Raw genomic sequence first — 27,985 nt, 5'->3', positions numbered from 1 at the left:
GGTTTCCTGCTAACATGTGACTCTTCTTTCCTCAACCACCACTGTTCATTCTACCCCCTCCAGCTGAAAAGAAGATTAATGACAGTATTTCCCACTCCTAAGAGAGGGTAAGGAAGGTAGCCTGGCTGAAACCTGGCCTGCTTGGCCCTCCAGCTGCTGTGTGCTGCTACAGTGATGTCAGCTGCTTCAGCTAGTGCTTTGGAGGCAAACAAAAAAAAGGCTTCGCAGCACAGAGATTATGCTTTACAACACAATAGTTAGAAAACAAGATTAATTAAGAAGCGACTTACAGAAATACAGTATCACTTGCCTCAACCGCTAGCAATGAAAACATGAATTCACTTATTTAATTTTCCACCAAGTCTTTGCATCAGAGACGAAGTCTTTGTGGTATTTTAAGAACATCATTGTTCAGTTTAAATGCATAGCTATACCATTGAGATCATCATCATCCTCCTCCTCCTCACCCCCTCCAATTATGTGTTGCATGTTGTCCAATGTTCATTTACTCTCACCTGTCGACCACGCCCGCCATGTTTTGTCTTTGCTAACTGTCGTTCGCGGTGTGCTGAACAGCTGTTTGGTCAACAGGCTCTAGAAAAAAACTGTCAGTCAGATATAAATTACATTTTTTTTACAGAGCTGAGAGGTTTTCTGTTACTTTTGTCACAACCAGCTTGACTGTACACAGCAATTTTGTAGAGCTTGTTAACCATTATACTGTAACTGTAATAATTATGGCTATTACCAAAACCTTGACTTTCACTGTTTTGTGTATCACTACTACCAGTTGAAATTCAAGGTTATGGCAATGTGTCAGTCAGTGTTCAGTCTGTATTGTTTATGCCCCTATTTGCCATTTTGATATTTCTTATATACAGTAAACAAAGTAACTGCAGAAGTTATTGCAGATATTTTATGATTATTTGACTGACATGTAGACATGTAAACTCTATTGCCGGTTTATAAGGTACACCTAGCTAAAGCTAATGCAGCCGTCCTACAATTATTCCTATCTTCATGATGGTTATAATTTTCAGTTTTTGTTGATTCAACTTTATGATAATTTTGTATGATGTTTGTGGTGCTGTATTGCATTATACAGAAAGGTGTATTCTCTGACTTTTGTATGACATATTATATTTAGACTTTTTTTATGACATATCCTCTTGACTGTAACAAGACTTTTCTATACATACATATTATACTTTTACTATGACGTAATATACTCTGACTTTTTTATGTCATACTGTACTGAGACTTTGTAAGACATTCTTTTATAAAATACTATACTATGACTTTTTATGACGCTTTCATGACATGTGCTTTAACTTTTTCAAGGCACACTATACCATGACTTTTTTATGACATATTATCTTTGAATTTTTATGACACTCTCTCCTATGACTGTTATGTTTATTCCATACTATACTATGACTTTTTATGAATTCATATGACATACTATACTTTGACTTCTTAATTACTTTTTCCCTGGCATACAAAGTTATGACTTTTTGTGATATATTTCATGACTCACTATATTATGACTTTCTTTAAAACATCAAGTAAATTCTTATAGCTCCACCATCTGGCCAAAGTGCACCACATTCGACACGCCACATCCTTTGGTCCCCAGCAATACACCTGCCTAGTATGAAGGATACAAGATTCTTAAAATATGCTAAGGACATACCCACAGACCGAGATAGAATCCTTGCTTTATAGTTTCATTGGGTGAATGTGGTGATTAGATAATTAGGTGTACCTGATAAACCGGTAATTGAGTGAATGTCTTCTACCTATATGGCTTAACACACTCTTAGCACTGTCTAAGAAAAAATAAGTTAAAGTTAAGTCAAGTAGTAGCAAGTTTGCTTATTGACCTCTGGGTCCTCTAACATGTGTGTCCCCCATCCCCGTCTCTGACCCCTCTCTCCATACCTACTCACAGATCTCCGAAACCAGCCTTTCCTGCGAGCTGATGCGTTGATCCGGAGCGGTTGGAAAAGACCCTAAACCACTTATTGGTCACTTATACTCCCCTCCCCACTATAACCTCCCTCCCTGTGTCTCGATGGTCTATCTCAACCCTGAGGCTGCAGATCACAAAGACTGAAAGGAGGGACAGGACAGAGCCCTTGTTATAGCTGGGTAATTTATTTATTTATGGAGGACCTTTACAGCCACTTTAAGTGAGCAGGCATCATTACAGAAGCACAATGGGTTACTCCTGTCTCACTGCAAACACAAGACTTTCCCTGCCCCGTTTCCACGGAGAACCAGGAGGATAACTACAAAACAGGTGAGGTGAGTTGAGGACCGGCGGGACCACAGAGCAGGAGGAACTTTGCTTTCACAAACAAAGCGGCTGCCAACATGTGGACCTTATTCCCAAAACCGTTAATTTCCTCAGATTATGCAGTCGTAGCAGGACTTAGACTGGAAGTCAGCCAGGGGAAGATGCCATCTCTGCTGCTGGGATGATTGCCATGAAGAGACAAAACCTTCCTCCACATAACAGAGAAGCTTCAATATTATGAGACATTTGGGGACTGTTTCCAAACTTTAAGCAAAGTCAACACATTCAATCAAGACTAAATATTGACTAATTACATTTACACATCAGTTTTTCGGTAGGAAAAAAACCGATTCCGCTGGTTCTTTTGGACAAGCTAGCCAAACCAAAATGTCTCCAATGCCTCATGTTTTGCTTAAGAAGTGCCTTTTTTGTATAAACAGTGTTATTTCTCTTGAAGCAGCCATAATTTGTTCATTCTACAGCTTTCATTTGTTTTTGTTTTTAAAGATTGTATTTTGTAATGCCTTGTTCTATAACAGTAGTCTTATAATACTGACAATATCCAGAAGTTTAAATTTCCAGCTTTAAAGTCACACAACTAGACGGTAAGGGGAATAATGATTTTACGATTACTCTTATTTACCTCTGGTGCATCAGTGTCTAAGCTCATAATGATTTATATTTCTTTGTGCCTTGTCCAAGAAGTTCTTAAAAACGGAATGTTATATGCCTCGACAACACTTTGTCACACCTTAAGGGACATTAGGGAAGAGACAAATGTATGAAGAAGACTCCACATGGACTGCTGATTAGGGGCCAGATGACGTTAACCTGCTATAGATGTGGTTATGGATGAAGGATGTACCCATTTCTATGAGGTCTTATGTTTTAAAATTTCATTTAATCTCCATTTTTAGAGATGAATCTATTTCTCCGAACAGCTGTTGAAACTTGCATAACATTGGCATAAAGGGAGCGATACATCTTTACACTACTTCATTTGGCTCAACATCGTATGAGACACTATTCTTTAAGTATTCATTTATGTACATTCAAATCAAGAAACTTACTTTTTCGAAGAAATTATCCATGATATTGTCTATTGATTGAAAGATGACACTTCTTGTTTAATAAATAAGATGAATAATGTAACTGCAAGACCAAAGACTGTCATTACACCTCAGGAGTATGAAAACAAAGGCTGCTCTTTCTTTGATGAAGCAACATTCAAAACAAGTGATTCCTACATGTTCATGTTTTATTTCAAAGGAAACTTGATGTTCACTTGAGATGTCCTCAGTCAGAAATAATGACTGACTGCTTTTCCCCTCCATCTCTCCAAATGACAGACAGAGCCACTGTACATTTCTACTATAAAAATCCATTTAATTTCTTATATCAAAAAGAAATAGAATCATAACAAAACAATCATAACCACAAATATCCATGTGGGTTTTTGCCACCAAAAGAAATTCTCCAACTGAAAAATGATTGTTCTAATTTACATGGTCAGGTGAAAAGCTAACAGAGCAGGATGTAAAAAAAGACGACGTGATGAATACTGTTAACAAGTGAGGGGCGAAAACAAGAGTTTCTTCTAGGTTGGGTGTGTGAGAGCACTATGCAGAGTGAGCTCAGTTAAAAGCAGCGTGGTGAGCAGTGAGACACTAAAAACCAGTTTGACTGACAGACAGGTGGTTAGCGTTAACAGCATGGCAAAGGAATTAAAGGAATGCTTATCAGGGAGCCGATTAGTCCCCTTCTTGAGAATGCACTTAATGAGCATTAACCTAAATTACACATCCATGTAATTGCATACAATTAAACAAAACAAAAATAAACACAAAAAAAATAAAAAAAATCTCGTACAGAAGTACGTACCATTAAACGGTCTTCCCGGCCTTTCCTGAAAACACATTTACAATCAAAAGACAAGGAACAAAAGCCAGATGCAGATTGTTTTTCAGTGATGACCGGATATTCACAGAAGCTCGCCGTCCCTCAGTAAAAAGAACTTTCTAGAACAGTTTCAAAGCAAAATCTGACTTCTGTCCAGAGTGTCCAGCAGTAGACTAAACCAAGGCCACAGATATCCATCCCAGACTTTTCATCCTGGAATGTGGACTTTGTTACAATCATCTTCATCCAGCACACTCGCACACTGCCACAGACTCATTGCCGACACAAAGAATGTCAATTACACAAAGACTTAAAAAAAACTTAAGTACAGACTGCTATTTGTTACTGATGTTTGTATTCCTGGGTATATTTTCAAGACACTTTGTTAATAGGTTTATATATATGCAAATATATATATAAATTTAGTCTGTGCAAGGAGTTAAAAGACAATCACTTGAATGTAGTTCTTTGAGACAACAGAACAAACACCGTCTGATGCAGAGTCCTCCATGTGTACGCTCCCAGCCTCGGTCTCCCTTTAGACATCCAGCAGCAAACGTACATGTACACATGAGAAAGACTGAGCCGAACCAGCATCCAGGAAGCATTCATAGTGAGCACTGGCACTTCTCTCTTTCATGAACAACAAAGACTTGGCAACGTTTTCTAAGGTGGAACAATAATATTTTTTCCTTCCCTATACCCTATAATTCATACAAAAATAAAAAATTCAAATTGTTCCACTGCCATTTGTATGTCTCTATCTTTTACATTTGCACAGAGGTAGTGGCTATATGCGTGAGAGGGGAGGGAGAGTTGTGAGGAGGAGGTGAGCAAAATTAAAAAGAACTGAATAAATGTCTATAAAATGGTTCCTTTCCATCACCAGAGAATTTTTTTTTTTTTGTCAAAGAACAAAATATAATACTGCAATCACTTAAAAAAAGTAGTCCTTCATTTTATACATTTTATACAATGTTCTTTTTTTTTTGTTGCTTTTCTTTTCACTCGGTAAAGGCATAAGATGAGAGATCTCATTGGCTCAGCACTGGGTTGGGCGGGGCAATGTTGGCAGAGTTCAATCCATGCCAAGCTCTACGCCAGCGGGTCACTCATATCCTCGTCGCCCTGGGAGAGAAGCTCCTTCTTTTCATCTGTGCTGGCCAGAGAGTTGCGGCTGTTCTGGGCGCCCATGTACAGGGTGGCATACACTGGGTTGGTGAAGTTGGTCGGCTGCAGAGCAAAGAAAATTACATGGTGACTCAAAGGGAAAGAGAAAGGCGGATATTTGTTAAATGTGAAACCGGTATTTACTGCATGTTGTGCTTACAAAGGTCAGGTCACTAAAATATAATAAAAAAGACATTTTGTCACTTACAATGGTCAGTTCATCCAAATAATTACAACCAATCATTCCATTTCCGTTACCACTAGAACCCATGGGATAGTTGTGGTTTGTAATTTAGGTTGATATGTCCTATAGTGTTTATAATGTAGTATTGTGTATTGGCCTGCTCTGGGACATTGTTTTAGGTGGCAGAAGTTTTCTAATATAGGTGGATGAAACTTAAACTATCTGTATGGCTATTTAACACTAGGAGTAAGTGAGAAGAGATGTTTTCTGTGAACACATTGTTTATATAAAAACGCTTTAATCTGTGTTACCTTGTCTGGGTCCAAAGCGTAGTCTGAATCCAGGAGCTCCCCAGCGTCATCGTCAGGGTCTCCTTCATAGATCTTATAGGCAGGGTTCCCAATCTCAACATTCATGGCTCCATTTGTCATTCGGTGGTGCTGGAAGCCCTTTGCACTGCAGACAGATAAAGATAAATAAACTGATGAACTATCAAAGCTATTAACTAGAAGATCATGACCTATATTTTGAGAGAAACCTTAAATTAAAAAAAAAAAATCACAGAGGCTTGAAAAATATCACAACGTGGCATAAAACAGGTACTGACTCAACAGCAATGTACAATTCACACAATCACGACAACATATATTAAAGGTTGTCAAATAAGCTTTTCACAAAAGCTCATTTGATCAAACCCAGAGAATATATACGGCAGCATGTCTAGAGTGGAGAATGCTGAATTTTCACATTGCAAATATTCGGTTGTTTGCAAGCACATAAACATTTTTCATAGATGCACACTTGTATATTTTAGTATTCAAGCACATAGAGTAAGCCTAACATTTACACATGTAAAAAGGGAAGGTATGGAGATGCAACACGGACATAACAGTTTGATTGTTTGTGCATTACCAGCAAAACTACTTTGGCTAAGATTAAATATGTCCCCGTGTTTGCCGGTTGGGAAACCCAGTGGGAGGCAAACAGGAGATGGCAGGCAATTACAAACAGATTTCTACATTGACCAACAGATTGGACAAATAGACTGACAAACAGATTGGCCAATCTGACTGGATATTAGGGAAGGGGTGGGGTCAACAGATGAATTATGTAACCCTATGAAGTTACCGCGAGCACTGAGAACGAGATTTGCCCGGCCATAGAGACCTGGGAAACAGGAAATAGATGGTTATCAAAAGGTAAGAGAGAAAGAGAGGCGAGATTTCTAATAGTGTGAGGAAAAGATGAAAAAATGGAGTAAAGATCGAAACTCTCTGAAACCAGGACTCACCCACGCATTCTCCTCTTGTACCACAAGATGGCACCAACGACCAGAAGTGCCAGTAACAGCAGGAGAAGCACTGGGATGATGATGGAGGCAGTACCTGCAAGTGAGCAAATAATGTGAGCAAATAGGACCAAAGTGCATGTTTTACTAACAAGATTCTCTAAACTGTGTGACTTACTTCCACTGGAAGTAGAAGCATCCATAGAAGCTGCTGCAATCTCACATCTGTATCCCCTCCATCCCACAGGACACCTGGACACACACAATGGAACAGAGTTAGAAAGTGTGCAAGTTTTTTGATGGTTCCTCTATTGCCCCAGTAATCAATATCAATAGTATATATTCTGTATCATAGATAATATTATAGTCAGGGAGAGGAAGAGAGTGTGATGTCTCTTTAGTAATAAAATCATCTGATAATATTTTGTTATTTCCATTCATTCAGTCACAAGAGGCTATAATAGCAACAGCATATGTATTCTTGAGTTATGGCCAAACGAGTGTTTTGTGAGGTCACGGGCCTTGATCTTTGACCAACACTAATCAGTTCATCCTTGAGTCAAAGTGGACGAGTGTGCCAAATTTGAGTACAGACGAAACGTAAACATAATGCGTCCGGCAAAAGCTTTCACCAGCATAGAGGTCTGAAAATATCAGAGTATGATTTAAAAATCCCAGGATAGAATGACGTTAAAAATACATAGTATGTCATGGAAGTATAGCGTGTCGAAAAAAGTCATAGAAATTTGCATAGTATAGTCTGCCAAAAAGATCATACAAATATATAGTATAAATATAAAGTATATAGTATAGTATGCCATAAAGAAGTCATAGTATAGTATATCATAAAAACGTCAGTGTAGTATGCCATTTGAAATAAGTGTATTGATGTGTGGGGTTGAGATGGGCGTGGGTGTCATATCTTACTTGCACTGAGGCAGCAGGGTGCGAGTGTCAACTGAACATTGTCCATTTGAGCAGTAGTCCAAACAGGAATAGCAGCTGGGTTGGGTCTGACCGTTGGGGCAGCTACACACACACACACACACACACACAAAAAATAATTGTGTTGCTTGATAATATATAACAATAATAATAAGATATATGTGTGGCCTTGCCCGCATGGTACTGAGCAGTCCAAAATAAAAATTTACAAATATTTCAAATTTCAAGTCAAATTTATTTTGTGCAAGTTTTGTGCATGTTGTCCACAGTGTACCCACCTGCATGAAACCTCGCCTGAGGATGACGTCAAACACTTGCCCGCTCCACAGAACAGACATTTGTCCAACTCACATTGGTATCCAATGTACTGAGTGGTGCACAGACAGATTTTAGTGCCGTTGGAGGTTTGTAAGCAGGTTCCAGCGTTGTGACAGGACCCTTCACAATTAGCTGAGGACGGGAAGGAAGACGTGCGATAAGTGCAAAGAACTCAACTGTCATAGATTCACATGTTGTTCCATAGGATTGTATTAGTAGTGGGGCTTTTTTTCTTCCCTAGAACAATCAAAGATAACATTGTAAAAGTTGATAATAATTTTGTGAGAAAATGCGCCATTGTAGACTCGTCATTTTTTGTAAAGTAAAAGGTAAAGCAAAGCAATGAAATATATCTTTTTACATTACAGGAGAATAAATATTTAAGAAGCTGAGAATCCATACAGATCCAGACTCCTTAAAGACAACGTAGCAACATGTGACAGTGCTGCCACTTACTGTACTGGCACTGGTCTCCCTTGTACTCTGGCAGACAGCTGCAGGTTGGCTGGTTGCCCATGTTGACCGAGCAGTTGCCTTCATTCAGGCAGTAGTCCTGACAAGTGTGGCGGCTACAGTTGGGCCCTGTGAAGCCTTTTGGGCATCTACAGGTTGGGGCACCTGCAACACAGGACATGAATTTTGAAGTTCAAAAAATTGTGAGACAAATATAAATGAATACAACCACAATACACGAGCTATGCATCTCAAGTCCCTTACTCTAAGTCCCTGTCCTCTCTTCTGCAACATCTTGGCATGGGATCGCTGTTACTAATGAATACTCCACGGCACTTTCACAGACATCATAAGGATGGGGGGAAATTGTACTTATGATTTTTGGACCAACTAAAATATCAGTGGCATAAAATACTTGCCAGAAAGAAATTATCATTTCACATCAAAGTTGTCATAACATGTTTATTTCACTTAATAATTTGTTAGTTAGAAACATTTTCCCAAAAGGAAAAATGACGATTTAATAACATCCAGACAGATTACAGAATTCCCACTCACGTTTATGTAACAGTCATTACAAAGGCCATTCAACTTTTTGAATTCTACATAAATATACACACCCAAGACTGATGTTCTTATAAAAAGGGAAGAAACTTAATATAAATTAAATGACCTCTTGCTTTTAAAGTAAGGAAAAGAGATCACATGTGTCGTGCTCTTACCTGTGTGAGAAGCAGTGCATGTGCCTCCATTTTTGCAGTAGTCCCTGCACTGGTTGATCTCACATCTCTCTCCGGTGTAGCTGGGCTGGCAGCGACACTTGGCCACCTGACGGGCGTTGAGGAAGCAGCTCCCACCGTTCTGACACTGAACATCGCAGGGCCCTGAGGGGGGAGCTGTAGAGGGGGGGGGGGGGGGGTTCCATGATAAACCAACATTTTGTTTGCTGCTCTACTGCTCAGGTATTTGTATGTGTACATCAGTGAACTGTATCTGCAGACTTACAGAATGGTGACTGTGTGGGGCTCGGTCTCTCTACACACGTGCTGTTGTCTGCCACGTAGTTGTTGGGGCAGGTACACACCGGTCCACTGGGGCTGAGCAGACACAGCCACTCACACTTCTTCCGGTCACATGGGTTAGTCACTGGTGCAGAGACAAACAAGACATCCAGTGAGAAAAAACTGCATAAAATGTATAAAACCCAGTTGTATTAATTTATACAACTTAAAATATATTATGTATCTTATGACTTTGAGGACTCAAGTAAACTAATACATAGAAAAGCCAACTTACTCTCTGGCTGCTTGTAACGGTGGTAGAGGACTATATCAGTAGCATGGTTGATGCCTGTGGTGAGATTCTCCATGGGGCCTTTGCCAAACTTGTTGACCCGGAAGACAAAGTTATTGATATAGGTGACCCCATATATGTAGTCCTCAAAGATATCTATGCTGTATGGATGGAGAAGGTCTGAGAAATAAAGGGGGGGGGGGGGGGAAGATAAGATGCCAGGTTTCTGAACTTTCATGTTTCTCACAGTTTTGTTTTTAGTGAAGAAACAACTCAACTGTTTTTGATGCCAGAGACAGAAATTACAGGATCAGAGCCATCCAGACGAACACTGCCAATTACTGAGAGTTTAGCATCTGCCCAGTAAAGACGCTCGTTGAAGTAGTCGACAGCCAAACCTGTAGAGACAGAATGGAAGAGCCTTGCAGATAGAGACACGGCAACCTACATAGAATAAAAGGCTGTAATGCTGCTGGACAGCCGGCTAAATGTGAATGTGGAGAAGGAAGTTGCTGAGAAATAGCATGCATGCTTTCGTTTCCTTGGACAAATCAGGGTTAAGATAAATCATATAATGTTAATGTCGTACTGACCGGTGGGCCACTGGATGTTCTCATGAACTAGAGTTTGTCTCAGAGTGCCGTCCATGGCAGCAGTCTCAATTTTAGGGTGGTTCCCCCAGTCTGCCCAATACATGGTTCTGAAGGGAAACACGGAGTTGGAGCACACTCATTGAAATCATATATTTTATACGAGCGTTTCCCCGAAGCCACCGTCGAAGAGTTCACTCTTTCTTACCCTCTCTGTGGATCCACTACGATGGCATTAGGCTCGTCTATCATGCCAGAGACAAGGGTCTTGCAATGCTGGCCTGACATCTGAGCCACTTCGATTACATCTCGACCAGAGTCCGTCCAGTACAGGTTACCAGCCACCCAGTCCACTGCTATACCACGAGGCATCTTCAGCTCTTTGATCTGGATACAGGCAGAGACGCAGTCATTGCGTGCCCATATGATTGTGTGTGATGCGTTTGTGATAGTACGATGGAGAGTTTGTGCATCTGCACAAATTTTACCGGCATTACCTGCAAGTTGGTGATCCTGCCCTCAGTCGAGGAGGATAATGATGATGGTGATGTGGACGGTCCTGGAAGTTCGTAGGAGGAGATGCGGCCCGTGTGCCAGTTGGTCCAGAAGATGCGGTTGGTCTTGACATGCACGTCCATCGCATCAATACGCACGCTGGCATCGCCTTGGAAGGTCTGCTCATAGCGCCAGTTGGGCATGCCGGGGTCCAGACTGCGGATTTCATTGTCGTCGGCTATGTAGAGAATTTGTCGACTGCTGTTCATGCCTGGAAGAAAAAGAGAAAAAGTCAAAAGGATGGCCTTTGAAACTAAAATGAATTATCATGAGCATTTTAAAAAGAAGCATGAAAGGATAAGCAGCGTATAAAACAGATGAAGTTCTGGTTCTCACTGTCAGCCTTGCAGGTGTCACTGATCCTGGTGAAGTACTTGTGGCAGCTGCATTTGTAGGATCCTTTGGTGTTGTTGCAGAGATGGGAACACATGGCGAACTGCAGACACTCATTCTTATCTGAAAAATGGAGAGCCAAATAGAAAGATTTAATACGCATCAATACGGAAAATACCACACCCCAGCTCCTTACCTCCAAAGCATTTATATATTTGAGGTGAGTTATTATTGGTCAAGTGCAGTGTTTTGTGCATGTGTACCTCCACAGGTGTGGTGTCCTAACTTCTGGAAGCCTGGTTTGCAGGAGCAGAAAGAGTCTGTGCTGTTGGTGACACAGTGGGCCTCGTCTCCATCACCACACTGAGTCCTGTTACTCCTGCAGTCATTTAGTTTGGTGTCTGAACACAAACACAAGTCAAACATGAGTCAGTGGATTTTAATATCTTAGTGATTCTGCTGATGCTTAACATTTGAAACATCAACTCTCTGGTAAGCTATGATATAGAAATCCGTTTTGACATGAAGCACCTGTTTTGCAGTTGATCTCATCAGAGCCATAATCCTCACAATCGTTAAAGAAGTTACAGCGCAGAGTGGAACTGATGCATTTGCCGTTGGCACACAGGAACTCATCCTTCTCACATGTGGGAAAAGCTGGAGGGACCTCTGTAGACATAAACACCGTGCACACGCACAGGTCAGGAATCTCCTTAATAAAAGTAGGAGGCGATTTCACAACGATTTGAATGACTCCACAACTTACCGCAGTTCAGTTCATCTGAGTTGTCGCCGCAATTATTGACTTCATTACACCTCTTTGACATTTGCAGACATACACGGTCGTTTTGGCAGCGGAAAGCTCTGGTGGGAGGACATTGGAACTTCCCTAAAAGCCAAACAGAAAGAGGACATGAGACAAAAGATAGAGGATAAAAAAAAAAATTGCCAGGACAAACGATGACAAAAGACAGACATTGCACATGTGCGTCATTCACAAGGCTGCACTCACTGCACTCTTCGGGGTTCTCGTCAGAGTTGTCCCCACAGTCGTCCTCCCCATCACACTTCCAGGCGAGGGGTTTACACAAAGTGTTGTTACACTGGAACTCATCCAGAGGGCAGTGACGCCCAGCTGAGTAAAACAAAAAGAGATTTTCACTAGTTCAAGGCAACAATTAGAATAGCAGCACAAATTAATGATAAGTGATAGAATTCAAAACAGCATATATAGTCACAAACATGCACTTACCAGCACTGCCACAATTCTCTTCATCGCTGCCGTCCAAGCAGTCGGGGTCGGCGTCACACCGCCAGCGGATGGGGATACAGTGTCCGTTCTTACACTGGAACTGGTCGTTGTCACACTTAAGGTCACAGCCATTCTGTAGAGACATCATAGCCCGAAGGATCAGCTTTTATACTTACAAATGAATACTAAACACAGACGATTCAATTATTTTTCCAGATCAACACGAGATATTATGTAAAGGACGGTTCAAACATTAAGTTTCTGCACCTCATCAGATCCATCAGCACAGTCGTGGTCTCCATCGCACTTCCACCTCCCAGCAATACAGCGGCCGTTGGTGCAGGCAAACTCACTTTCAGAACATTGTCGAGGCACTACAGAAGAAGGCAGGGTGACAAGGTCAGTGACATAACACATGAACACCCTTAACAGTGAGCTATGGCTGTTTTAGTCTTCACCACAAAACACAGGACAAGGGTTGAAAATACCACAGAGGAAGACTGTAGATGCAGCAGGAGGTAATGTGAGAGAATGAAAGGAGCTCAATAAGTCGAAATGCTATTTTTATATAACTTATATAATTTGAGTGCTATATTTATGTTTTTGTGGTAATAATAAAATTAGCATTAAACAAAGTTTTAAGCAGTAGCATCTGGCAATATAGCAAAAATAATCTACAGTATTTAGAGCTCAGGTTGCAGACTCTCACAGGTGGGTGGGGATCACAGCTGGACAGGAGCATGAGAGTGGAGACAGCGTGGAGTGGGAGACACAGCAGAGAGGTGACATATGAAGGTGGACTAACTTACCTCTGGCTCATGCCAAAAGGACAGTATGAAATGAAACAAATATCAGATGAGGTGAGATGCATCCGAAATGACAGAGAATGGATGTTATCGCAAACAAGTGACATAGTTAACAGGTTAAAGGTCCAGAGTGAGTATGCTTCCAGTGGACCAGGCATGAGTGTAAGTGACACTGGGCAAGGTGAGATCACAGATGCTGATAGTACACAGCGTAAAGGCGTTGTCCCAAAGCGTAAAGTGACACCTACTGCACTTGTCTTCATCAGAGTTGTCCCCACAGTCGTTGTCGTAGTCACACTGCCAGCGGCCTGGTACGCAGCGGTTGTTCTTACATCTGAACTGGTACGGCTCACATGTCCTCTCAGCTGTACAAAGCACGGAGAGTGTTAGAATCAATAAAACAAAAATGGAAAGGAAGAAAATCCGGTTTGAAAACATCAGCGGCAGAAATGTCGCTTCAGTGCATCTTAATTTTAAAAAGGAGTTGATTTTCTTACCACACTCCTCTTTTGGTTCATCTGACGCGTCGCCGCAGTCGTCCTCGCCGTCACACTTCCAGCGAGCAGGGATGCAGCGTCCAGAGTCTTTGCATCGGAACTCGTCGACACCACAAGTCATCTGGGCTGGAGAGAGAAACATTTGGAGGCGGTTACAATTGAGAACTGATCCGGATGACTCGGGTTAAACAAAATGCTAAATAAAATGGGAGTCTTACTGCAGTTGGCGGGCTCATCGGATCCATCCACACAGTCGTTGTCGCGGTCACACACCCAAACTCGAGGTATGCAGCGTTTGGTGATGGCACACTGGAACTGGGTGGGCGCACACGTGACCTCAGCTGCGGGAAGGAAAGACAGATTTATAGTTACTGTGTGAAATTAAGCATCAAAGTGAAAGAATAGCATGTCAAGGCTGGCACTGTATTATATATGATGTAATTGGGAAAAAAAAGAAAAAAGGTTCTACTCACGGCAGTCCTTCTCATCCTCTCCTTCTCCACAGTTGTCCTGGCCGTTACAGCGGAAGATGCCTGGGATGCAGCGGCTTGGGTGGGAACATTTGAACTGACTGGGCAGGCAAACGTGAATATCTGCGGTGCAGTTACACAAGCAGACAAACAAAGACACAAGCAACAGGGCAACAGATTTGAGCAATAAAATGGTGATGGTAGTATCCAACAAAAAACAGACAGGGCAGGATGCAGATTATTAAATGTGTAAGATAATCATTTGGGGACATACCGCAGTTGGCTTCATCTGAGTTGTCCTGGCAGTCATTGTCTCCATCACAGATGTAGGCAGGGTTGGTGCAAATGCCGGTGCCACACTGAAACTGCCCCGGCCTGCATTTGAACTCAGCTGTCGTGAAAACATTATTTTATTTTGTCAGCATCACATTTTTTCAACACTTAAACTCCTCCTCTGCAAAATTGTCCCTTTTACTTAAAATTGAATTTCACACCTACATGTTTCAGGAATGTGACACACTATAGTCTCCTAATTATCTTTCTCAAACACTTACGGCAGTCTGCTGGCTCATCCGACCGGTCGCCACAATCATCCTCCGTGTCACACTTCCACCAGAATGGAATGCACTTGTCGTTCTTGCATACAAACTACAGAAGGAAGAGGGAAATTGATCAAAGTGTTGAAAGGACATAACACCAGAGCTCCTCCTGCGTCAACAGGGCTGAAGCAGGAGGAGCTAGCTAGTGTAGCACTGGGCAGCCAGCCAGCTGTCGATAGACAATCACAAGGCGTAGCAGTTCATCAAACAAGACACAGCGAGACATGGAGATATGAAAATCCACTTATCACCTGTAGTAATTCAGTCATGTTCACATTGGTTTACACAGCCTCCTTACCTGGCTGGCTGTACAGTTGGACATGCAAGTGCGCTTGTCATTTGCCAGGTAGAAGTTGGTGGGACAAGCACACTTGTAGCCTCCTCCAGGAGAGAGGAGGCAGAGGTTACTGCAGCCGCCGTTGTTTGTCTGGCACGGGTGGTTGAGCACTGGGAAAAAGATGGGAAATGTATTAAACTTTGACTGCAACGATATGCATTTCAGCACAAGACTGATATTTTATGATATTTAGGGAAGTGTAAAAAAATAGGATCAAAAAGGCAGCTTTTACCCTCGGGCTGGCGGTATGGATGGTAAATGTGGATGTCCATGGGCCGATGCAAGGTGCTTATCAGGGTGGTCTTGTTGGTACCCAGAGACTTATGAGCCCTGTTGATTGACTTTGTCTCCCAGTCGGTCCAGTAGATGTGCTCCTCAAACAAAGTCATTGCAAAGATGTGGGGGATGTCTTGGCTGAGAACTGAGAAGCAACAGACAAACATTGAATCACAGTTTTAATGAGTTGTTAGGTAGAGTAAATCTCTCATACTGAAGGTTTCCCACTGTTATCCCGAGTGATTCATTTTTATAACCAATTGGTGCAGTGCTGTGACCAAAAATCAATCTTTTCCTGATTTGTCCATATGTTTCTGCCTAATAATGCTCATCAATAGTAAAAACTATGCTTTCCCAAAAAGAGGAACATGTCGTGTGCATACAACTACTAGTGTCTAATCAAGTAAATATGAGAAACTGGCAAATACATGAATTTCCCATTCATAACACATGTCTCAAATTTCCATTTTATTCTAGAAATTCAATAACTAACGGAAAAGAAAAGAAGAAGAGGAAGATAATGTTGTGATTTTAGCAATCAAACGTTTCTTATTCTTGCTGCTGTATCCAAAAGAGAAACTGTCTTGTACTGTTAACGTAAAACAGAGGCAGGGTGGGGTGCACAGCTACAGTGGCTCTACTCAATCTGTGTGTTAGGTAATGGTTTCAACGCCTCATTAGGCTTTGCACTCTAATTGCACCTTTTCTGTTTCCACATCGTGTCATTTCATGTGTTTGCTCTCAGTATTTGAGGCTTGTGCATTATGGAAACACACTTTTAGTTTCTGTTGTAAAACTCAGCAACCCAGATACATCACACATGCATGGATTGGCAAATGCAAGAAGACACAAATGAAGCACGAATGAAGCACACATGGCAGTTTGAAAACACCTTTTCATGAGGTGACCATGGTTACAGTATTGATTATAACAAGTGAAGTACTTTAAAGAACTAAAATGTTGTTAATGTGATGGACGTATCAGGTGGAACTGTGATATTAGTCAGATTAGCATGAAAGTCCCTTTGGTCAATCCTTATCTGAACTCAATCAAACAGGCCAAGTCTTGTTCTACAAACACGCACAAGGCCAGTTCGGTGTTTGTATATCAAAGGACGGGTGAATGACTCCCTGGACAAGCTGCTGGGGGACTAACACCACAAGCTAATACAAGACTGTTGGATGTTTCATCATGAATTGTAATTTTGTATAAACAGTAGTTTTCCCTCCAAAATGGTTCAATCTGTGAAGTTTTTCTGTTGGAACATTGCAATGAAAGAAATTTGCAGCATGCCCTGAATTTGTAGAGCACTCGTACTACAATATTCTACATTTTACATGTAATGTACGTTCTTCATTCGAGGATTGATGGGAGGCCACAGCCATCTATATGTGTTGAGCAGAGCTTAGCGAATGAAACAATACAGACGCCCGGCTGGGCTCCAGAACTCTTCTGCACGCCTGGTTGGCTGACAATATCAACTATTGTAGTGAGGGTGTTAAGTAACTGAGCGCTATGCAGACGTCATACATGCTAGAGGCCTCACTGGTCAAAACAAAAAGGGCTTCTGTCCCCTGGGCCTGTGCTGCATGACTCCAGCCCAGCAGGGAACCATCTGAACTGCCTGCTTGTGCTTGGTGACTCCCAAACAAGTATGTGAATGTATGCATGACTATTTGACAAGAGGAAACTCGTTCAGACAGATCACAAGCCCATAAGCCTGGCACCCTACAAATTGTAGCCATAACAAAACCTGATGGGCTGAATATTCAGTTTCTGTACTTCCTTATTTTACTACCAGTGAGGTTTTGTCAAAAATTGTTTCTCCTATTAAGTGGACTAGATAAAAAACTAATTAAAGCTTCACAGTTGCCCACCAGCTTTTATTAAAAGACAAAATCAATAAATGCATCAACAATGGTGCCTCGAATGCATCTTCCGTATATTTCAAGTTGAAGATGCAACTATGTGGCATTCAACAGTTTCCTACCTCCAATACTTTTTATTTTAACATTACGTTTTACTTACTAAAAAATACTCATACATATCTTAATCTTCTACAGACCAATACATGAAACTGGAGTCCCACGCTGTTGAAAATTGGTTAGAAATGCGTGACCCCATCAGTCAAGTTGCTCTAAGCATGTCTGAAAGTGAACTGGTCCATTACCTGTGTGTCTGTTGGTGCCATCAAGGCTGGCAAACTCAATGTAGTCCTCTCTGGCATCGGCCCAGTATATACGGTCATTGATGAAGTCCAGGGTTAGTCCATTGGGCCACGTGATCTTATCCTCGACGATGACACTTCTGTTGGTGCCATCCATCCCGATTCTCCCAATGTGAGGGCTGTCCCCCCAGTCAGACCAATACAGGTACCTAACCAGCCGGGGATAAAGATATTGTTAGAGTTACAGTATGGTGACTCGAAAGGAAATCTACCTTAAATTTCAAAAATAGCTCAGCAGTCACCATGACCGGATGAGAACGTTTTGATGACCTGTGAAACTTAAGCTGTGCTCCTCACCCATAGCGGACATCCACAGCCACAGCACGAGGTTCCCTCAGGCCTTGGTTGACCAGCACAGTCCGGTAGGCCCCATTGAGTTTTGACACCTCGATGGTGTCCCGGCCTTTGTCACACCAGTACAAGTTCCCGCCAACCCAATCCACTGCCAAGCCATCTGGGTTACTCAGGGAGGTCCGGTGCAAAACCTGCCACGTCAGTTGGTCACAGGGTTAGACAGAAATTTCCAGTCACGAGATTCAAACAACTTTCATAAAAAGGAGTAAATACAGTGGTTAATGTGTTGGCTGGCTAAAAGGGGGTCTGATTTCCTCACTGACCTCTATGTTGCTGCCGTTCATAAGCATGCGTCGGATCATGCTGCCCTGAGTGGTCACGTCTGTCCAATAGATCATCTGCTCTGCATAGTGGAAGTCCAGTGCCACTGCGTTATTCAGACCCTGAAACAGATGTAGGTACAGTTTTAACAGGTTAATGGAGTGCAAACAATGACAGCTTCACCTTGTTGTGTATCAGCAGGTCAAACTGAGATAAAGTGTGTCTCACCTGTTTTATAAGAGTGTAGTTGGATCCATCCAGATTGAGTTTTCTCAGGTAGTATCGGTTAGCAAAGATCAAGTAGGGCTCCACTTCTACACACAAATACCAGACAGAAACATTGGAGTCAGGGTTGACTTGGCTATGAGCAACCAGCAAAATGCAAAACACACACGCAAGCATGCCTTACCCGACGTGGACTTGCAGACGGTTGGGTCATTGGGGCTCAGTTCAAAGCCATCCACGCAGAGACAGTGGAAGCTGCCATGTGTGTTGATGCAGCGCTGAGAACAGGGGTAGGTGGTTGTGCACTCGTCTATATCCACACATGTCTTCCCATCACGCTTAAGCTGGAAACCAGGATGACACCTGCACTGAAGGGGCCAAGAGCACAGGAGATATGTCAAAATCTCATCGCCTGCAGGTTCTGGCACTTCTCACTTTTAGTCTGGACCAATTAGAAGAGTATGCCACTGCCTGCCACAAAACCTCTGTCAGTCAACCTGATACATGTGTTGTTCCTTTCACCAAAATCCAACTCCTATGTAGAGTGGTACTAATATCTAAATACTGTCATGAAATTCAGGTGCTGCTGTCAGATAAACTGCATAAATAGCTCCAAATCTCATTTGCAAAATACTCTTGCAACAGAGAGCGCAGATAAAAAAATAAGCTGACATTCAATGCGTTTGTCAAATAATGAACATCATCTTACCACAAGGCATGGCAAAAACATGTATTCATTACTAGTCAAAATCAGCTTAAACTGTCACTACTCACAACAAGCAAATCTGTGTTTTAAAAGAACTCAAAAACTCACTGTCACACTTCCAAATCCTACTCATTTGCCAGTACGGGGGAATTTGCAGTCACACATGCAGGCAAATCTTTGACGGTGAAGTTATGTTCAATTAAATGTGCGAACATTGAATATTGACACCCTGAAAAGCATAAAAACCTTTGGGATTACAAATCATTCCTTATCATTTTGAAATGAAGCTCTGACCACTACCTCAACACCACAGGCATGAGAGTTCACACAGAGTTCAAGCTATTCTAATAATGGCCTCCTACTTCTAGGAAGGGAGCCAAAACAGTTTTTTTACATAACTGCATGCCTGAACTGAGTGGTTTCCAACCTTTTTACTTCGGATCCTCTCTAACTCACCATTAATAGTATAAACCCAATTTGTCTGTGTTAACTGTGTGCCTATTAGACGTATAATGTATGAGGCAATCAAAGTCAGTGAGTTCCTAAAGCAATTTGATTTGCTTTATTTGCTCTTGAAAAAATGGGGAGGAAAAAAATAAATCAACAAACAATTAGACAACTTACCTTGTAGCCAATCTTGAGGTCATCGCAGAGCTGCGAGCAGCCACTCAGCTTACTGTTGAGACACTCGTTGATGAAGCAGTTGAGTTCATCAGAGCCGTCACCGCAGTCATCATTGCGGTCACACAGCAGAGTCTCATTCAAACACTTCCCGTTACGGCACATGAAGGCTGACTCATTACACGTCCTCTCTGAAATCATAAGACAAATGGCAGGTTACATTAGTGTAACTTTGAAACAAGATGCGGCTTTGGCATTTCTGGACAAGAAGTTTCTCATATGATTCATAGTTTATTACATTGGTAGAGAAATAAAAATGATAAACAAATAACATTTATTGATTATAAATTTCTACCAGAGTCAGTGCAGCGAGGGTTCTTGGGAGCTTCATCAGAGCCATCCTGACAGTCAAACTCTCCATCACACTCCCATTTCTTCTGGTTGAGGCAGCGGCCGTTGGCACAGCGGAACTCATCTGGACCACATGTTGGGTATTCTACACCACAACAAGAGCATAATTATTATCAACCCATCACCCAAAAACTTTTTTGTGGGCTGAATTTTCTAACTTTCCTTTCTGCATTTCTCTTCCAGGATCACAATCACACACACACTCACCACATTCTGGGGATTCATCTGAGCCATCGGGGCAATCGATGTCATGATCGCACACAAAGTGCTTGGGGATACACTGTCTGTTCTGGCACACAAACTCATTCTCATCACAAGTGTTGTTGGTGTACACTGGAAGTGGAAAAGAACACACTTTGGTTAATGGACAATAATTAGTTAATGTTTTTTTTTTCAATCACAACACAAAGAGGACATATTTTTCCATGAAGTAATTTAGTAACTGTCCCACTCACTGCAGCCAGCCTTGACACTCTCATCGGCTCCATCAGGACAGTCTTTGTCTCCATCACACTTCCAGCGTTGAGGCACACACATGTGGGAGCCGGGACACTGGAAAGCCTCAGGACTGCATGTCTTGGATTCTGTGACGATAATTATGGGAAAGTTATATGACGCATACAGGCAAATGCCTCCACTGGGCATGGGAAAAGCACTTTTACATTTGAGAGTTAGTAATTATGTCACTTACTGCATTTCTGGTCCTCATCAGAACCATCTCCACAGTCATCAGAGCCGTCACACACCCAGTGGCTGGAAATGCAGCGATGGTTCCCACATTCAAACTGGGTGGATGAACAAAATTTGTCTGCGAAAGAGGAGAAATGATCTCATTTACACTGCACACTTTTTTCCATGAGCAGTGAGAAGCCAAAAGAAAAACAGGCTGTTTTTCCTAGTATGTTTTGTGTACTAGAGGACAACTTTGTTGACTGACCACAGTGTGTCTCATCAGCGCCGTTCTCACAGTCATTCTCCTTATCACAGGTCCAGCTCATAGGAATGCAGCGACCACTGGGACAAGCAAAGAAGTTGACTGGACATTTAAGCTTCCTTTTATCTGCAAGACAACAGAAAAAAAACCAATCTAAAATCTCTGACAATTTTAGAAAGGCAGAAAGCATTTTGAAGGGAAACAAATCATCCAACCTGGGCAATTTCTCTCATCTGAAAAGTCTCCGCAGTCATTGTTGCCGTCACACACCCATGATGAAAGATAACACAGAGTAGTTTTCTCACAGCTCTGGAAGGACACTCCTTTCACTCCCAGGCGGAAGAAACGGGCGCAATCGGTGGGTTCTGAAGATAATGGAAAAAGCTTTTAAAAATTAACTTTAAAGATATCGTAACTAATCAATTAATTAAAGCTTAGCTTTCCCCTTTAATAATCGTTTTAAAATCATCATGGTAGATTACTTACGGCAGTTAATTTCATCACTAGCATCCTCACAGTTGACCACCTGGTCACAGCGGCTGAAGTTGGAAATACAGCTTCCATCTTTACACTGGAACTCTCCCACTTTGCACAGGGTCACTGCAGGGTGCAGAAGGCAATTCGATCGAGTAAGCAAAAACATTGCGGGATTGTGTGGACATAGCAATTAAACATGTAGCAAAATCTAATACCGGACCGACACCTATCAAAACCTCAAGGATTTTTAAATCAGCTGCAGTTATAAAAGTGCATTTAAATTGCTTACTGTTGCAGGGCAGTTCATCCGAGTGGTCACCACAGTCATCCGTTCCATCACACCAGAACTGGTGGCCGATACAGCGGCCGTTCATACAGCGCCTGTAGCCTTTCTTACAAATTCGATTGGCTGCGGAGGAACAGCAGTTGATTAGAGTTAGCTCAATCCCAGAGTCCTTTTTCACATATTATAAATACAATTATAAAAACAGTATAAATGAAACCAATAAGCTGTGCTACATACTCTGTATCAAACAAACTACATTTCCCCCTTCAGCTCAAAATGTACCTGTGACAGCTCACTGTAAATCAACTACTGGTCCCATAAACAAACTCACCACAATAGGACTGCTTCTCATCGGACTTGTCCTTGCAGTGAGCCATGCCATCACAGGTCAAGCTGTAGTTGATACAGTCACCGTTTCCACACTCAAAGTCATCCACGCTTCCACACGACACATTTAATGCTGGTGAGGTAGAAACATTTGAATTCAGCAACATTTTTAATCAAGAGGTGGAAAATCGTATCCTAAAATGAGTGAAGACTTTCTCTTACAAGAGCAGGTGTTATCGTCCAGGAGTTGTCTCTCTCCGCGGCAACTGCAGTTAACCCGTCCATCAGATGTGGGCAGACACAGGTCTGGGCAACCTCCGTTATTTGAACGACAAGGAGAAAACTCACCTGAGGAAGGTATGACAGAGGAGGGTTAATGAGAGTGTTCTTTCCTTGTGGAGAAAATATTAGCAGAAAGCCCAACACACAATTTAATATATATAATGAAATGCAGTTAGTATACTCTGGTAACTTTTTAGCTTGACCATAGTTATCGTCTGTGAAAGTTGGTCATATACAATAACAAGACTACTCTACAGTCATGCTAGTGGCTCGATGAGGCTAAATGCTAACACCAACATGGCAACATGCTCGTAATGGCAACGCCAACATGCTGGCGTTTTGCATGTATAAAGGTTACTGTAACATGTTTACATGTATAACTGTAATGTTCACCACATTACTTTAGCTTGTTAGCATGCTGGAATTTGCGAAGTAAAAAAGTACAGCCGAGGCTGATGGGAATATCATGAGTTTTGCAGGTATTTGGTGTGGAAGTTTTGGACAAATTAGAAAGATTTATTTGATGATAACCAAAGTGATGACAGATTCCTGAGTGGGATATGGATATCTGTGCCAAAATTTCATGGCAATCCATTCGTGGTTAAGTATTTCAGTCTGAACCAAAGTGGGGGACTGACAGACTAACTGACAGACTAGCATGCACATCCCTAAAGCCTCGCCACTGGCATGGATACAAAAATGGAATCATGTATTTGAGAGGAGCAACTTATACAAACTTCACAGTAACTTCAGTGGATAATACTTACAGCTGTTGGTGTTATTAGCCACAGCCACAATGCCCATTGGCTGCTGAGGGATGTCGGCACGCAGCACTTTCATGTCTCCTCCTGTGTATTTGTCGGCCCTAAGGACGGCCCTCCTCACCCAGTCAGTCCAGAAGATGTAGTCTCCATACACAGCCAGGCCGAACGGATGCACAGGCTCATTCTTCAACAAGACCTGAAGCAGAAACATTTAGGCATCATGTCACAGAACTCGGAGGTGTAAGTCAACACCTAGATGTAGCCAAAGACAAAGTTAAAGGGCTGTCTTACATAACGGCTGCTTCCATCATATTCGCAGCGTTCAATCTTGTCCAGTGTGGCGTCGGAGAAGTAGAGTTTCTCAGCACGGTGATCTATGGCCAGACCGTTGGGAGTTTTAATGTCACTACCGATGATCGCGAGCACATTGGCTCCATTGAGAGAGGCCCTCATGATGCTCGGAGCCTGCTCATTCCAGTTGGTCCAGAACATAATACTGTAGTGGGAGCAAACACAGGATAAGCATAATGATGTGCAGTGGGAGGTCATAAAATGTCTTGGAATAAACGTCACGGTTGGCTGAACTGAAAATCTACTATTCAAAAGAAAGTAAGTTTTGCTATTAATGACTCACTCCTGACACTCGTCCAGCACAAAAGCTCTGGGATGGTCCTCTCCAGACATAGTGACCACAGTGTTGCGGTTATAGGCCACAGAGCGGCTCTGGTCCACAGTGTGGCGAGTGATGGTTGAGGTTGTGTAACTGGTCCAGTAGAGTGTGTCCCAACCACGGTGGTATGCCAGGCCCTCAACTGAGCCTACATCTGTGGGAGCAGAGAAGAAAGAAGTTGGCCCTCTGTAAAAATTTTGAACCCACGACTATAGTTCTTCAGACAATAGTTATTTTATTTTCATCCAGCCAAAGCTGCGAGAGGCAAAAAGAGGAACAAGGTTCTTTCATTTCACTATAAATATTATCGACTCTCGGGGGTTTTATTGAGAGCTTTAATGAGGACCATCAACAACTCATTAAATACCATCATAGTTTAACAAGTTGCCCCCATGGTTACCTCTGAGACTTTATTAAAGAGGCAGTGGTTAAGTGCTTTTAGGATTATCCCCATCTTCCCACATCAGTTCATGAACAGTGAAACACTGTGAGGAGGAAGGTTAAAGAGAAAAGGGGAAACGAAAGAGTGTAATGTAGTGGTACCACACAGAGCAGAGTCTGTGACACACCTGCTGTTTCTGGAGAGAGTTTAAAGAGTATGTATCATCCTGACATTTCATGGCTGGCTGACTGCACATACAAATACAGCTCCCTGTGGACACTCTCATTCATGGTGACTTCTTGTTCTGGGAAGAAAACTGCCATTGAACAGCTTGAGTCAATTAAGGGAAATAGGCCAGGGTGAAAAAAAAAAAAAAAAAAAAAATCAATGAAAGCATGAAGCTGCTCTCGATAGCCTTTGTCCTACTACCTTCCACTCATAGTACATACAGTAGTAGTAATATTGTTTTAACTGTGCTTACATGACACACCACTTCATGGAAAAGGACACTGTACTGCAGCCTTACGAGATCCAAGATGTACATCCATCTGTTCTTGGTCACACTAGCAACCGCATTTATGACCACTTACTGCCCACAATAAAAACCTGAACACTCAACTGTTTGCTGTTCGTTGAAAGTCCCTTAATAGATCTTTCAAATGAATGACAAAGTGCCATAATCAACCTTAATGCAGGACAATTTTAAGGCTGAGTGCCTTGTTAACCAAACTGAAATGCAACTAAACGACCAGCTATGGGTCGAATACAAAGTCATGCAAACAAAGTCACACTTGTGTTTTTTATCCTCAACAATCAGGCTGAGCAAAACAGAAAGAAGAAAAAGCTATACCTGGGCACCTAATTGCTTTGGTTGAGGAAAGATCCCGTACTAAACAGGCATAAATAAAGTAGGTCCAAGCCAGTATTATGTAATGAGAAACAACACAGTCTCCCCTCCCCTTTCCTAGATCAGCTCAGCCCCTGGTTACTGTGCAAACAGTGGTGAAAACCTGTTGGAAAGACCACTGTCGCTCAGAACAGAGTCTCTTTGACTATCACAGGAGAGGTGCAGTAATCAAAGTGACACCAGAGAATTACTTATCTTTTGTTACTATTCATTTTCAGATGGTTCATTACTTGTTTATTCCTTCAACGACTGAAGTCAGGTGAATCGTACAGCAAGTCTTCTGCTGGTGACGTCTACAAGGTTGCAAGTCTCTCAAGAGCTTCTAAATGGACAAGATGCCTCCTGCCGCAGTGACCACTTAGCATCAAGTAGCATTGACTGCTTTTAAAGTGGAATATCAGTGAGCAACCACTGGGATGAATTTGTCCAGCAGTTGCCTGGTTTCAAGAAATCAATACAGGCATAGAGTAATTGCTGCACTGACATCGCTCCGATTTTCCTTTCCTTCTTCCATGGATTATGAAGGACATGCTGATGCAGCCAAGGAAAAGCCAGTGTGCAAGGACTGATTTTTAAGGTCATGTATATTTATTTTTTCTGAGTCAAACTGTTTTACAATGGGTAGTTATAATTCCTTCTAATAAGTTGAAAAACAGTGTAGGGGACACAATTGGGACAGAGCAGGAGGACATTATGATGCGACTTTCTCTGGGCACTCGAAAATGAATTCCAACTGCATATGGATCCCATTTACAATCCCACGCACAGACTAAAAATAAACTGGAATATACTTTTTCTATTCTCTTCCTGCAAGTGCAAGGATTGTAAACTTCAATGGAGATGAAGTCAACTGACCAGTGCAATTTTCACTGCTTAGCTAATCCCTGTCATTATGAGAGGACTAGCTGACTGAAAGGAGTGTGGTCATACCTGTGATTAATACAATTTAAGACATGGACTGGAGCCAACAGATGCATCACCCAGACACCACGGGAACATGCTGCTCTGATGCTTAGCATTAACAGGCCTTTAGATTAATTACTCAAAAGACTTTTTTTGTGAGTGCATGGAGAGTTTGGAGCAGCAAGTAAACAGCAGCAGCCTCGGGCCAATCAATAGGGCAGATGAGGCTTTGATCAAGGCCTTTGTTCCCATCCTGGATGGACTAATTCTGGTGACTGGCTTGGTGGGTCAAACCCTGGTCATCATCATTCTTACTGGCAGGAGGAGGAAAAAAAATCAACCCCCGCATGGTACAGACACCCTGCTGCTGGGTCTGAGTGCTGCAGACCTGCTGCTGCTGCTCTGCCTGCCTTTCCACACCTCTGCCATCACCCTGGGCTTCTGGCCTTTCGGCAGCTTTCTGTGCAAGGCCATCAGCTTCCTGGGTGTGGCCTGCTCAGCTGCGTCAGTCTTCACCCTGGCAGCTTTGGCTGTGACACGTTACCTTACAGTGGTGCACCCCACATGGGTGTACCGTTCAAGATTGCACCGACGCATTAAGCTGACAGTAGCTCTACTCTGGGTCCCTGCCTCGGCCTTGGCTGCGCCGCAGTTTGCCTTCCGCACAGTTACCGCCTCCAGCGCAGTGTACTGCTTTGCCTTCCTGTCTGACTTCAGCCAGCTGGTCTACAGCATTGCCCTCTTCCTGTTCGGCTTCGCTCTACCACTGGGTATCATTGTACTGATGTATGCCAAGATCTACTGTTTTCTTCGACATGCATGGCTGCTGGGAAACGCTCCCCAGCTGGAGCGCTATCAGACCCAGGTCACTCACACTTCAGCTCTCCTGGTCCTGGTGTTCACTCTCCTCTGGCTGCCCTCCTATGCCCTCATGTTCTCCTTAATTGGAGGAACCGTAACGGGCTCATCTGGATACAAAACCATTGCAATCCTGGCCAGACTGTTGGCATCCTCAGTAGCAGTGGTAAACCCTGTACTATATGGGTTTATGTCACGGAAGTTTAGACAAGACTTACTAGAGCTAGGGAGGAAACTCTGGGCATGGTGCAAAAGCTGTCCGATTGGTTGCCCTGATGTGATGGGCAGGGACATGGTACAGCCCTTTGAGCTGGACACAACTTCAGAAAGGGGCCAAAACTGACTCTTTGGCCAGATAACACTGCTACGTCATTACTCACTTGATGCTTTACTATATCTACATATACAGTATTTACTTACTTATTTTTCACTGTATGGAATTTTACCACTGTATGTAAAGATTACACATGCAGTGCTCAAAGTGATGTTAAATGCAATGCACTTCATTCAATTGTTATGTATTAAATCAGGTAAAAACTATTCATGTATGAACTAAAAATCATATTTTCCTCTTTGCTAGTACCTACTTAAAATTTGCTTGGATTTCTTACCTCGAGAATTTGAAAAATGAGTATGTTAATTTGAACAGCAGAATGTAGTAAAACAGTGACAATATGAGCATAACATCATATTATGATTCTACATCTTCTCTGGAACTAATACAAGTGTATTAGTTCCAGAGAAGATGTAGAATCATGACCTCAGCTGTGTTAAATTCTCCTAAAATTTGAATAGATTCTGTACTTGGTGGTTAAAAATATGCAAA

At 42.2% G+C, this 27,985-nt stretch overlaps 3 protein-coding genes across 8 annotated transcripts in view; 2 read left to right on the top strand and 1 right to left on the bottom strand.

Moving 5' to 3' along the window:
- Window positions 1-3,457, top strand: part of fmnl3 (formin-like 3) — a 33,469-nt gene extending 30,012 nt beyond the window's left edge. For 3 of the 5 annotated variants that reach the window (XM_031844903.1, XM_031844902.1, XM_031844901.1), the window contains one exon: window positions 1,952-3,457. In XM_031844903.1, coding sequence (XP_031700763.1) covers window positions 1,952-2,016 — 65 coding nt within the window. In that variant the 3' untranslated portion in view covers window positions 2,017-3,457. Of the gene's footprint in view, window positions 1-63 lie in introns of all 5 variants that reach the window. The other 2 variants (XM_031844906.1, XM_031844904.1) reach the window with 2 other exon arrangements.
- Window positions 3,458-3,660: 203 nt separating this feature from the next.
- LOC116382133 (low-density lipoprotein receptor-related protein 1-like) overlaps window positions 3,661-27,985 on the bottom strand; it is an 81,253-nt gene continuing 56,928 nt past the window's right edge. The window contains exons 42-90 of one of the 2 annotated variants that reach the window (XM_031844897.1): window positions 24,074-24,263; window positions 23,731-23,935; window positions 23,443-23,635; window positions 22,616-22,741; window positions 22,398-22,526; window positions 22,070-22,189; window positions 21,790-21,903; window positions 21,519-21,668; window positions 21,307-21,429; window positions 21,061-21,177; window positions 20,825-20,953; window positions 20,577-20,702; window positions 20,314-20,454; window positions 19,962-20,149; window positions 18,816-18,999; window positions 18,635-18,720; window positions 18,409-18,528; window positions 18,089-18,276; window positions 17,735-17,940; window positions 15,521-15,709; window positions 15,250-15,398; window positions 14,907-15,000; window positions 14,627-14,743; window positions 14,356-14,475; window positions 14,101-14,223; window positions 13,883-14,008; window positions 13,634-13,750; window positions 12,847-12,953; window positions 12,580-12,712; window positions 12,340-12,462; window positions 12,094-12,216; window positions 11,859-11,996; window positions 11,591-11,728; window positions 11,331-11,450; window positions 10,937-11,205; window positions 10,648-10,826; window positions 10,443-10,549; window positions 10,128-10,247; window positions 9,853-10,029; window positions 9,562-9,702; window positions 9,279-9,452; window positions 8,560-8,721; window positions 8,064-8,235; window positions 7,768-7,869; window positions 7,019-7,092; window positions 6,844-6,937; window positions 6,681-6,719; window positions 5,864-6,008; window positions 3,661-5,431 (exon numbers count right to left, since the gene is read on the bottom strand). In XM_031844897.1, coding sequence (XP_031700757.1) covers window positions 5,294-5,431; window positions 5,864-6,008; window positions 6,681-6,719; window positions 6,844-6,937; window positions 7,019-7,092; window positions 7,768-7,869; window positions 8,064-8,235; window positions 8,560-8,721; window positions 9,279-9,452; window positions 9,562-9,702; window positions 9,853-10,029; window positions 10,128-10,247; window positions 10,443-10,549; window positions 10,648-10,826; window positions 10,937-11,205; window positions 11,331-11,450; window positions 11,591-11,728; window positions 11,859-11,996; window positions 12,094-12,216; window positions 12,340-12,462; window positions 12,580-12,712; window positions 12,847-12,953; window positions 13,634-13,750; window positions 13,883-14,008; window positions 14,101-14,223; window positions 14,356-14,475; window positions 14,627-14,743; window positions 14,907-15,000; window positions 15,250-15,398; window positions 15,521-15,709; window positions 17,735-17,940; window positions 18,089-18,276; window positions 18,409-18,528; window positions 18,635-18,720; window positions 18,816-18,999; window positions 19,962-20,149; window positions 20,314-20,454; window positions 20,577-20,702; window positions 20,825-20,953; window positions 21,061-21,177; window positions 21,307-21,429; window positions 21,519-21,668; window positions 21,790-21,903; window positions 22,070-22,189; window positions 22,398-22,526; window positions 22,616-22,741; window positions 23,443-23,635; window positions 23,731-23,935; window positions 24,074-24,263 — 6,845 coding nt within the window. In that variant the 3' untranslated portion in view covers window positions 3,661-5,293. The remainder of the gene's footprint in view (window positions 5,432-5,863; window positions 6,009-6,680; window positions 6,720-6,843; window positions 6,938-7,018; window positions 7,093-7,767; window positions 7,870-8,063; window positions 8,236-8,559; window positions 8,722-9,278; window positions 9,453-9,561; window positions 9,703-9,852; window positions 10,030-10,127; window positions 10,248-10,442; window positions 10,550-10,647; window positions 10,827-10,936; window positions 11,206-11,330; window positions 11,451-11,590; window positions 11,729-11,858; window positions 11,997-12,093; window positions 12,217-12,339; window positions 12,463-12,579; window positions 12,713-12,846; window positions 12,954-13,633; window positions 13,751-13,882; window positions 14,009-14,100; window positions 14,224-14,355; window positions 14,476-14,626; window positions 14,744-14,906; window positions 15,001-15,249; window positions 15,399-15,520; window positions 15,710-17,734; window positions 17,941-18,088; window positions 18,277-18,408; window positions 18,529-18,634; window positions 18,721-18,815; window positions 19,000-19,961; window positions 20,150-20,313; window positions 20,455-20,576; window positions 20,703-20,824; window positions 20,954-21,060; window positions 21,178-21,306; window positions 21,430-21,518; window positions 21,669-21,789; window positions 21,904-22,069; window positions 22,190-22,397; window positions 22,527-22,615; window positions 22,742-23,442; window positions 23,636-23,730; window positions 23,936-24,073; window positions 24,264-27,985) is intronic. The other variant, XM_031844898.1, reaches the window with a different exon arrangement.
- LOC116382136 (galanin receptor type 1) lies at window positions 26,234-27,921 on the top strand. The gene has a single exon (XM_031844908.1). The coding sequence runs from the start codon at window positions 26,465-26,467 to the stop codon at window positions 27,500-27,502; it is 1,038 nt and encodes a 345-aa protein (XP_031700768.1). The 5' UTR covers window positions 26,234-26,464; the 3' UTR covers window positions 27,503-27,921.

This window comes from Anarrhichthys ocellatus, unplaced genomic scaffold, assembly GCF_004355925.1.
Source record: "Anarrhichthys ocellatus isolate YVR2014 unplaced genomic scaffold, GSC_Weel_1.0 scaffold5, whole genome shotgun sequence".
Taxonomy (NCBI): Eukaryota; Metazoa; Chordata; class Actinopteri; order Perciformes; family Anarhichadidae; genus Anarrhichthys; species Anarrhichthys ocellatus.
Note: the sequence above shows the minus strand (reverse complement) of the source record. Positions and strands in the feature narration are given on the sequence as shown.

Coding starts and splice junctions, on each gene's coding strand:
- LOC116382136 (XM_031844908.1), top strand. CDS start 26,465: ATGGAGAGTTTGGAGCAGCAAGTAAACAGCAGCAGCCTCGGGCCAATC.